At 39.1% G+C, this 11,800-nt stretch overlaps 2 protein-coding genes across 2 annotated transcripts in view; one reads left to right on the forward strand and one right to left on the reverse strand.

Moving 5' to 3' along the window:
- Positions 1-11,800, forward strand: part of LOC139730614 (alpha-N-acetylgalactosaminide alpha-2,6-sialyltransferase 2-like) — a 166,521-nt gene that overhangs the window by 29,188 nt on the left and 125,533 nt on the right. The gene's annotated exons all lie outside the window — the stretch shown is intronic.
- LOC139730613 (uncharacterized) lies at positions 846-8,342 on the reverse strand. The gene is made up of 5 exons (XM_071641470.1): positions 8,276-8,342; positions 3,463-3,763; positions 2,790-3,058; positions 2,103-2,425; positions 846-1,841 (listed from the first exon to the last, which is right to left on the reverse strand). The coding sequence occupies exons 1-5, from the start codon at positions 8,340-8,342 to the stop codon at positions 846-848; spliced, it is 1,956 nt and encodes a 651-aa protein (XP_071497571.1).

An 11,800-nucleotide genomic window follows, 5' to 3' on the forward strand; every position in this document is an offset into this window, starting at 1 on the left:
ATTGTACATGTGATGTGTTTAAAGGGGATGGTCACAATAGCAGTTAAGAAGAATGAAGCATGCAATAACACATACAGACACACAAATTTGTGGATATCGAAATAAAAAAATAGAAAGATAATTGACAAGTACCATTTCTTTCTTTGTTTGTCATGCTACATTACTGAACATCCGATTTTCAACATGTTTCTCTATGACAATAAAATAATCAAGAGAGTCTTGGTCCCAGAAAGCTCACAATGTATGGCACTATTTGCATGAGAAAGTTCACAATCGAGCATTTGAACACACGAAGTACTGTACATAAACGGTAAAGGCAGAACTGAAAAGTGATGGGAGATGGATAGATTCACTACTCCAGAGCATTGGATGGTTTCATGTAATATATTCTACATGAATAAAAAAGGGTATGTCAACAATAATACAATAGCTACATTTAATAATAGAAAACAAAATAAGTTTGTAACGACAAATGTCACTCAGCAGATAATCTTCCACCGAAATGAAGACCTTGCAAGTGCTTCTTGCTCAATGCTATTATTCTTCATTTTGTGAGGATTAAATATCCAGTCTAGTAAAATATAAGAAGAAAAACTGGGAATGAAGCCTCTCAATTCCAAAAGCGAGAAAGAGAAAGAACAAAAAAAAAAAAAATAGATGCTGCAAAAAGAAAAGGCAAGTCTTGGTGGCAATGTATCACGTACAAATAGCAGCCTGTGCTTCAGCTTGTGCAAGCTTGTTAACAAAACGAGTGTACTGCAACATAATTACTGAAACAGTTATGTATGAACAAAGTTCCATATCTGACAACACAAGACTTCACTGACATAACCCTCTGATACCAACTACTCTGGGGCTGGACAGACCACATCCCTCGTCTCTGGACTACAAAACTCTCTGATGTAGTCATACAAGTACTGCTTGCGGCTAGCATCAAGACCACCAGGTTGGATGACAGGGGGGAGTGTGGTAGCAGGAGATGTACGAGCAAGGTCAAACATCTGTTCAGCACTTTCGGCACTTTCCTTGAAGAACATCCTACCACAATTCTCTTCAGAAACTCTGAAGTGGTAGTAGGATTTCACGCGAGGAAACCGCCTGAAGTGCCTACCCAGATGGTTGGCCCAGTCGTACACCGGCACGAACACATCTCCTCGCTCATTGCCAACAAGCTGGGCGATGTTGATGCCAGTCGCAGTTGACTCTTCCACAACATCAACGATATCCTGCAGGCAGGAGACTGGTGTCTTCCTGTACTTCTGTTTGAGGAGTCCAAAACACCAGTCAGGGGCAAACTTGGTATGCCCAACAGGGAGAAATGACAGCGACACAGACTTGTGCAGCTTAGCATACACACGCCAGCACAGATATTGCAGCATGGTATTGTTTTTGTTCTGTCCAGGGCAATTGTCAGCATTCAACTGGACGTGCTGCTCTCCGCATCCATAGTTCTCTAGAAAATGGTGTACATAGCTTACAACCACATTGACGCCCTTGCCACAACTCACGCCCTCGTCTGCCAAGTAATTGACCTGTGCTGGCAAGCCTTCTGCTGTGACCCCGAAGATATGGCACTTCCTCGGAGTCCTAAAGTAGATCGGACCAGGCTGTTGGGGATGAGCTGGAAAGTGCACTTGTTGAGCGAAGTCAAAGGAGTAATGGAAAGTCACCGGCCTGGAGTTGGGTTCGTTTCTTTCGAGCTTGTTGATGTCATGTTCTTTAGAGACCACCTTGGATGCTTTACAGGCAGCATTGTACGCATCCCGCTCCGTCTTAGCCTGCAGAAGATGTAGCTCCTGCTGACGAAGAGCTTCTGTCTTTTGCTCCTCTGGAACATTGACCTGTAAAGAAGAAGAAGAAATTCACTAAGAACATTACAATGCGATTACAAATGAAGAGTAGAAAGGATAATTACATTTCCTGTGTATGTGACAATTATGTACATGTGCAGTGTTATAAGCATTTCACTAATTGAGAAGGATTTTTCAATAATTTGTTTCCATTTGAAGATTATGTATACTCTGTTCATGTTAATCTTGTCATTAATATCAAACACATTCATGAAAATCAATATTTCTAAACAAAGAAATATATAAATATACCTGCTTTGTGATAAGACTGTTGTTCTGCTGACAAGTCCAGCAGAGGTCTGTCGCAGGCTTTGCCACCACAACGTAGGGGAGGAGGTCGTTCCACAGCTTCCGGAATGTTGAGTAGGCAATGGCATGGTCAGGTAGCGAGGCCTTGTACAGCCGCCAGAGCTTGGCTTTGGTCACATGGGACGGCAGGAGCTTTACATCAGACGACTTGATGCCGGGAATTCTTCCAGGCAGGAGAATGCAGTTTTCTGCTGCATAATTCAGGATGAACTGAACCACACCCTGGACCTGTGCCAGCTTGAGCAGCTTCTTGCCCCTTCTTCCACCTGAAAGACAATAAAAATAAGTACAAGAACTTAAATTCACATCGGGTCTGTCATTCCACATTATTAGAGCATGATACCTTTCTTTTAATGGTAATGATAATAACATATTCCAATAAAATAATGATATCTATTTTTCATGCATCTTTTGTTTCATTATGCGTGCTAAAAAAAATAATCAAACCTTAGCATTCTGTAACATTTTCTTCCTTGACACTCATAGCATTCTGTAACATTTTCTTCCTTGACACTCATAAAAACTAAATAACTTTTTCTGCAAGTTCTTATTTCAATTTCTTAATTTATTTTTTTCTTTCAAATTTACATAGTATGTTAGAAAGCACAGATTAGAATTGAAGATCTATACCTGACTTTTTCCGCCGTGGCACCAGACCGTGGGTGTTGTACCAAGTCTTGACATTGGTAAATTTCTCCGGCCCGATCTCCATCAGGTAGAAGAAGGAGTAACGGCAAATCCTTCTGTGCCCGTAGCTAAAGCTTCTCATTCTTGTGTGCTTCCTTTCTTTGCGCTTCGACTTCTTGCCTTGGGTGGCTTCACCATCATTTAAAGATGATGAAATGACGCCTAGTAGAAGGAGATCTTTCTCGAATTCCGTAAGTTCTTTGATGGAATACCTGGAGCATGGTTAGAAAGACAAATTGCAAAACAACAAAATAAATTTCAACATCCTTTTGTATCACTCTCTTAAAGCTATGGTTATCCATCTTCATTATAAAAACCAAAGTATGATAAATAAAGCAATGTTCTGAAAGGTAGATTAAAGATAATGATAATGTTCTAGCAAGGCAGTAGGCCCTACAGTTTTGGCAGATAGCTCTGGAAGTCAGTATACAAAGTATCTTTGTCCATCTTCCTTTCTAAATTGAGTAGATGTTAGAAAGATAGAAACATGATGCATTTAAATGGCAAGAATGTCTGGGAAGGTGCATGTACATGTAGTACTGCAAGTCTGCAAGCACACAAAAGTACAAAAGTTCAAAAATATCATCACTTCATCTCAAGAATAAAAAAAAAATACCTTATGGCATCTTGCTCGGCCTGAGAAAACTGCTCAATGCAGCGTCTTCCATTGAACAGAGTGCAGCTGCATTTGTTCTTCCTCTCCTTCAGTGGCTCAAGGTCGATGTCCGCATCTTTGGCTCGTTCTGTTGCAGCACGTGCCTCCTCTTCGACATCATCAACCTTGTCAGCGCCCCCTTCCTCGTCACTGCTTAAGTCCATTGGCTCATCAGCTGACCCATCACTGCTTGATCCCGATGAAAATTCAGGCCTGGATGACGGACCAGCGCCTTCATCATCAGACTCCTCATCATCAGAATCTGTTCCAAATAATTGAAATAGGAAAGAGAGAGATCAAAAATTAATATATCATCAAATCTAATAGCCATATCTGAACTGATCAAATAATAAATAAGTTGTGAATTCACTATTTGTCATTTAATGCATCCAAAGTTTCTTAATAAATCTAAATGCAAGTTACACATTTTTTAAAACATTGCTTAGCTCTACATAGCAATACAAACAGAGTAAAATAATGTAACAACAAAATAAGTGGTATCACTGAACTACACGGAAGAAAACACTAAGAAGCAAATGGCAGGTCTTTGAACATCATACTATGTGCAATTCTTTTTGCAAAAAATAAGTAACATCTCTTAATATTTCAACCACACAAATAAAGGTCCCCAATGGCTCAAAGAGTGAATGCCAGTGGCGCATGATGTACACATCAATGCAGCATAGACAAACTAGAGTAGATGTTCGCTTTTATATACGTTCGAAAGTGAATGGCAATAACATTCAGCTCCGGAAGATGCTAAAATATAATGTCGAATGATCCCTTTGACGTTCGGAAATGCTAATAACAATGATATTCAGCTCCGTACGATGATGAAATAAATGCCAAATGTTCGTTTTTACGTTCGAAAGTAAATAGTGCTCAATAACATTCGGCTTCGGAAGATGCCAAAATAAAGGTCAGATGATTGCTTGAACGTTCGGAAGTGAATAGCAGTAACATTCTGCTCAATAATTAAGATGCTGAAATAAGCATCAGACATTTGCTATTTCACATTTCGAAATGAATAACAATAACATTCAGATGCGTTTGATGGTAAATTAAATGTCGGATGTCTGCCTTGACGTTTGAATGTGAAAAACAGTACATGTATAACACATTCGGCTCCGTACGATGCTGAAATGTGTCAGCTGATGATTCATTTCACTTTCGGAAGTGGACTGCAGTAATATTCGGCTCCTTACGATCATAAAATAAATGTCGGGTGTTTGCTTTTGAATTTGGAGATGAATAACGGTAATATTCTGCTCCGTACGATGCTAAAATAAGTAACAAATTGTTGCTTTTACATTTGGAAATGATCAACGGTATCAATCGGCTCAGTTAGATGATAAAATAAAGAGCGGATGTTTGCTTTCACGTTCGGAAATGAATAAGGATGATATTCAGGTCCGTAACATGCTAGAATGAATGTCGGTTGCTTGGTTTTACATTGGAAAATGATTAACGGTAACAATCGGCTCCGGAAGGTGTTCAAATACTTGTAAAGCAAATGTTGGATGATTGCTTAAATTTCCATCAAAAATAAATAACGGTAATTTTTGGCTCTTGTATACGATGCTTAAACAAATGTCGGATGTTTACAATGTCTGCAAATGCTCCCACTTTCTCATTTCAAACCTAGATTTTGACCGTGGCATCAACTTTTAAATCTATAAGCCTATATGTGTATATCATTATTTGCGAAATCTTAGAACTCAGAATAACGGTATAAGATGATTAAATTTTCTATTCATTTATTTTAGACGTGGGTACCTGTATCATTCAGTAATACTTGATATTTATTTTTCTATGTTTAGTAGGACCGATGGTTTTTCTTTTTTTTTGGGGGGGGGGCACCAAAAAAATAAAAATCAATCATTTTGGTGGCCCGATCGGGCCACCAAAATAAAAGTTATAGTGTGAAGCCCTGGTGTTTTGTGGATAAAGTGTCTTGCTGAAGGGCAAATATCGGGCTTCGAGGGGATTGGAACCGCGAACCCGTACCACGGCTAATTGATTCGGATTTTACTTGTATTTGCAGGTCAACTTTAGATAGACCTTTTTTTCTTTTTTTGCGATACAGCTGGGGCTTCATGCGCATTTATTTACAACAACAGTAAATCCGAAGACGAGCAGAAAGAATGTCAGCACCAGGAGTAATCGCACCGGGGCGAAAGGGGAAAAGGAAAAGTTGTATATCCTGAATCTACCCCCCACATCGACAAGAAGACAAATGAAAAAAAAAGAAAAAGAAAAATATGAATGGACCCACATGAAGCATAATTCTGGAAAATCTGCGGGATATTCGTTATTTCATTTTGCTGTGTTCAAACTATACACCAGTATAGCTTTTCGAGTGTGATCTTAATGCGTATGAACGTTCTATGGACTTGAAGTTTATAATGCGAAAGAGGGTAACTATACAACAATTAACGACATTGATAACGCGAAACATTCGGAAATTTCAGAGTGCAAGAAAAATAAGACGTCCCGGAAGTACGCCAGACATCATAATTGCTTTTTTTTTATTCCTTTATAGCTCCACAGCATCACCTAGGAAAATCAATTTGACCAAGAACAAAAGTGCGTCCCTCTTTTCTTCCTGGGCAATTACCCCGGACCCTTCCCCTGGCCCTAATCCTAACCATAACCCAAACTCCTCAACCCAAACCTAACCCTAATCTTTACTCTAACCTTACCATTAACCAGTATTTAGCGGGGGGGGGGGGGGGGGGGGGTTAATTGCTCCCTGGGGTTAATTGCCCGGATTAGGTTGCAACACACAACAAAAACCTCTTCCATAGCCCTACACCTTCCCGATCTCCGTGTGTTGTCAGGTGAAACGACATGTTCAAATACAAGAATAAAACAACAGTAGGTATTGATTGAAACTCGACACACATTCATGCCAGCCAGGCCAGGCTGAAATGTAACTTCAAAGCACATTCCGACAGCTGGCTGACAAAACCACATGGCAAAGGAATTTGCGCGCGCATGTGGATTGCTCAATAAAATTGGAGGGCCTGGGAGCGGGAAAAACAAGGATGATTACTACTAGTCTGTGAGTTATCAAAAGCAGACCTTTCGAACAATTGCAAACGTCATGATACTATTTTGTCTTCCTTTTGGACTGAAAGAAAAAAATCACAAAGACGAGTTGAGTACACGTTGTATCACAATTTCTTACATAGCCATGCAAAAAGATTACTACACTCATGTCATGACAAGAAATGAATCAATATTCCAAGACAAATACAAAGCAGCCTCGGGTACTGACGGTGACAAGAGACGCCATGCATGCATTCACGATGCATGTTGGGGAGCAACAGGGAGGTGGGAAGAGACTCTTCCCGCCTCCCTGGGAGCAACATGGAGTTGGCAGGGAGGGGTGATCCTGGAGTTTGTGAGAATTTCCAGATACTCCGTGACAACAGGGAGGTGGAAGAGAGACACTCCACCTCCCTGGTGACAACACGATTGTGACGATCTCAAAGCATGGACCCTACCACACCCAGCAAATCTGCGTGCTACTTCCTCAAAATTTGAAGGAACTTTGTCTCTGATCTCTTGAGTTGTTTTTGCTGAATATCAGGAGCTTTTCATGCCTGAAGTTCAAATGGATGGTTGCCAAAAATTTCATAATTTATAAATCTCTCAGTAATTTATTTTAGGCTGTTGACGCTGCCGTAAAAACATTAGAAATTTCATATAAACTAGTCAGGATAAAGACAAAAAAATCTCCGCACAAAACAAATGCAAGTATTTTCTATTGTCATTGGTAGTCAAATTTGTGTTTTACAGATAATTAAATTATGATTAAAGCAATAGGTATAGTATTAACTATTGTATTACACGTAGTAACACTTTCATGATTTTGTCGTTTTAAACGGCTACATTAACAAAAATCGCAGGAGAGTTTTTTTAAGGAGTTCAACCATTTCTAAACGTGAAGGCATGTTAAATGAAAGGGGAAAAAAAGAATCAACGTTTGTAATCCTGGGTCTTCGACTTGAGCTATCTTTAATTAAACATTCCTTCTCTGTTCATCTCCAAGACCCCAGACTGTTCATGACCTCCGAGAATGCGCCAGTACGCGCGGTTTCTTCTGGTGATTGGTCTCTCTCTCTCTCTCTCCACCCCTCCCCATTCCCCAGTCTGGCGCACCTTGGCATCGTTGGAACTTTCATGTGAAGCGTGCCAAGTTACTAGTTACCACTGACCTGCTGGCAGTGTAATAATGCGAGCAGCAAGTGGTAGACATTTTCTTCTGCTGCTGCGACTTTTACTGCCGAAATACTAGTACTCGGCTTTGTTCACCACACACTACCACCAGTTATTTGGCGAGACACACGTTGTGTATTGGAATATAAATGGACTTTTGCACCTTCCTGAATTGAGTATTAAGTGTCTGACAGTTGTTGAAATCGTGACATCGCTAACGTTAGACAGCCAGCGTTAGTTTTAGGTTTGCGTATGCGTGATTTCATGGGTTCAATGTTCGAGGAAAATGTTGGCTGTGGGGAAAAAGGTGGCTTCGAAATTTTTGCTTGCCCGATTCCATTGACTGCGCCCATGAGTACAAATTTGACGACCATCGCGAGTCGACGATGATAGTGCTGTTTAGGCAGCTGTGCATGCTGTACTAGTGTATAACTTTGTATATTGTGCACGAAGAATTTTCCGGCACATGGCAGCAGGACGATATGGTCTCTTTCCACCTCCCTGATTAGTGGTATATCTAACGAACTACTAGTACATTGTAGTATCTAACGAGCTACATTGTAGTATCTTTGCGGTGTGCCGGAGCATGCTGCTGCTATCCATCCATGCTCGAACATCGTCTGCTCAACACAGCGCTGTCTGGATTCGATCAGCGCGCACAATGTGCACACGCATGCAACACGCCCGAAACGTGTAGAAGAAAAATACGCGTATCCCTCGCTCGGACATCGGCACTGAATCGTGAAGTTCTGAACGCTACACGTTTCCCTCTGCGGGCGGGCCTGTGCGAGCGAATCGTGTAAAGTTCACTTCCACTCGATTCGCTCACGCGAAACGGGTGAGCGGACCCGAAACGTGTAAACGTGTAATACTTAGTGGTGACTGGTACTGTAGATCGCATCTAAGTTGTTGGAAAGCTGAAAGATTGTGAGATCACAATTCCTGTTGGATATTTCCGTCTAGAATCAGGTGCTCAGGATGAGTTGTCCGTCCCATTTATTCTTGGATATCTGTGCGCTGATAAATGAGGGCAGTTCTTTATTTTTCGATCTTAATTTTCAGGAAGACACTACGCTCTTCCAATCATAACTTGAGATTTGAGTGGTGCCATCACCATCTCTTGTCAGAGGACTGCACAGTGTTGCTGGGCAAAAATGTAAAGATTATTTTCTTCAGGATCAGTATCCCATACAACATTAATAGGTGTTCAGTTTCCCTAGTCTTTTGCGCTTTCAGTAAAGAAACGGTTCCGTTTGATAAAAAGAGAATAAAAAACGATGAGAAAAAACCTGAACAGCTGAATTGTCTTCACCTACTCTGATGATATACTGCCATTAAAGGACTTTAATGATCAAATTTAGTTAACTGCCCCTAGAATACTGGTCTGACCTGGATTGAGGAGCTCGATTCCTTGGAAGCTTCGGCCATTGCTTCCTTCACTGAAGAAGCAGACGCTGTCTTGTCAAGGGAGAGCAGGTGTACACCAATTTCAGCAGGAGGAAAATCATATCGCTTGCCAGCTGGAAAGTTATGTAATTGACCATGAAAGGTGACGAGGTGGCTCAGTCGGTAGCGTATGACTTGCGGTCCAAATAAGACGTGTTCCGGCGCGGGTATGAATCCCACTTATCTCAAGTCTAGCTGAGCAATGGTGTGTGTAGTAGAGGCACAACACTTTGCACCTCATCACTTGGATATAAAAAGTGGAAGTCCCTTGTGTGAAAGAATCACAAACCCAGACACATGAATAGATCCCGAATCGGCATTTCGTTATCGGAAAACTCAAGGTGCATAAATCGGTAATGTGGTCCACCCCAAGTACATACAACTGACCAGCTAGTTGTATACGGGCTATCCAGCTATCTCGTCAGAAGGAAAAACGAAGACAAAATAAGATTAGGCGTGTTATTACCCCGGTTACCGTTGCACCCTGATTCAGGACCTTGGAATAGGGTGGCGGCCGTATTTAAGCATGTATATATATATATATATATATATATATATATGTGTATATATATATATATATATATGTGTATATATATATATATATAATCTTACATAAGAATATTGAAACAAAGAAAGGAAAAACTGACCAGAAACAATTGATAAATAGTGAAAACTTTGACCAAAGAAAATGAGAAAAGAAAACAAAACCAATGGAAGCCCGTTTTCTGTGCTCAAAGATTTCAATATATATGTGACCTGCTACAGCAAAACCCAACACTTCAAGGCAAAAATCAAATTTGCATTTTTGACATTACTGGATAAAGTGAAAAATTTCCTTTAAAATGATACCTCATTTATATGAATTGATGAAAAAATAGCAAAGTTATGGTTGTTTTTCATAATTCATAAAGCGAAAGTCGGTTTCGAGATAATGGCATTTAAAGTTTGACTTGAAATTCAACTTTCACTCATAAGTCAAGCATACATTCACTCCATAGCAACGGGCATTTCTAGATTAGCTACTAACTTGAAATTACACACACCCAATGGACACTCATTTGGCAACTGATTTTGAGAAATTCAGAGAATTTCATATATTTTTATTCAAGATATTGATATCCAAAAAACAATAAAAATAAAGGGAGAAATAAAAAAAATGCTTTCAATTTCCGACACCATACAAATAACTTATAACATGCAATCATCCAAACTGTGTGTGCAAAACGACGCATATTTCAAAAGTCAAAAGTCAAATGAATCGTACAAGATCCAAATATAATATAATAACAAAATATGAATTCATAGGTTCAATAAAAACAATAGAAACAATAAAAAACAATAAAAAACATACAAATTGTGGTAATAATTGAACACAATTTACCTGATAGTTGTATTTAACATTAAAGCTTCACAAATGTTACTGTATCATCAGGACCTTGTGTGAACTTTCTATGATCAGCACACGTATCAATATGAACATTCAATGTAAAAACAAAAGTAACATACATGTAGTCTCAGTGCAAGGAAATCTGACTATGCTATACTATTATACTATAAGAAGCCGTCATTGGGAAATACAATGTGTACTAGACTTGTAATATGCAACAATCCTGTGCTTTTTTTCCAGCTACCAAAAAAAAACCAACAACAACCCACCTAATAAATGTATAACGTCTAATGTGATTAAAAAGGTATATGAACACACATGTAACACATTTAAAGAAGATAATCCTAACAAAAATTTCTCAAGAATGTATGATGCAAGTAGACATAAAAATTGTTAATAATAATACAAGTATCCATAACTCGTAGCCGTAATCAACAAACAAGCTTCAAATATTTTGCTGCATTATCATGATCAATACCTTAAATCCTATAGGCAAATGTATCAATACAAACATTTATGTAAAATTGGTAGTCTCAGTACAAGGAAATATGAATGTACTTTCTATAACCACAAAGCTAATGGTATGAAATCCGATGTGCACTTGACATGTAAAAAATGCAACATTATTTTCCCCAGCCTTTTCTACACATGACTGTCATATACGTCCAGTCATCTAAGAAACACATTGTACATGTGATGTGTTTAAAGGGGATGGTCACAATAGCAGTTAAGAAGAATGAAGCATGCAATAACACATACAGACACACAAATTTGTGGATATCGAAATAAAAAAATAGAAAGATAATTGACAAGTACCATTTCTTTCTTTGTTTGTCATGCTACATTACTGAACATCCGATTTTCAACATGTTTCTCTATGACAATAAAATAATCAAGAGAGTCTTGGTCCCAGAAAGCTCACAATGTATGGCACTATTTGCATGAGAAAGTTCACAATCGAGCATTTGAACACACGAAGTACTGTACATAAACGGTAAAGGCAGAACTGAAAAGTGATGGGAGATGGATAGATTCACTACTCCAGAGCATTGGATGGTTTCATGTAATATATTCTACATGAATAAAAAAGGGTATGTCAACAATAATACAATAGCTACATTTAATAATAGAAAACAAAATAAGTTTGTAACGACAAATGTCACTCAGCAGATAATCTTCCACCGAAATGAAGACCTTGCAAGTGCTTCTTGCTCAATGCTATTATTCTTCATTTTGTGAGGA

This window comes from Diadema antillarum, unplaced genomic scaffold (assembly GCF_040938485.1).
Source record: "Diadema antillarum isolate AM-2024a unplaced genomic scaffold, OU_Dant_1.0 seq00000322_RagTag, whole genome shotgun sequence".
NCBI classification, from domain to species: domain Eukaryota; kingdom Metazoa; phylum Echinodermata; class Echinoidea; order Diadematoida; family Diadematidae; genus Diadema; species Diadema antillarum.

What these genes read in the sequence shown, in the direction of transcription:
- LOC139730613 (XM_071641470.1), bottom strand. Translation starts at nt 8,342, where the DNA reads ATGTTCGAGCATGGATGGATAGCAGCAGCATGCTCCGGCACACCGCAA. An exon ending in GCCGAGCAAGATGCCATAAG is followed by an intron (nt 3,059 to 3,462) that starts GTATTTTTTTTT and finishes ACCATGCTCCAG; the next exon opens with GTATTCCATCAAAGAACTTA. An exon ending in GCCACGGCGGAAAAAGTCAG is followed by an intron (nt 2,426 to 2,789) that starts GTATAGATCTTC and finishes ATTGTCTTTCAG; the next exon opens with GTGGAAGAAGGGGCAAGAAG.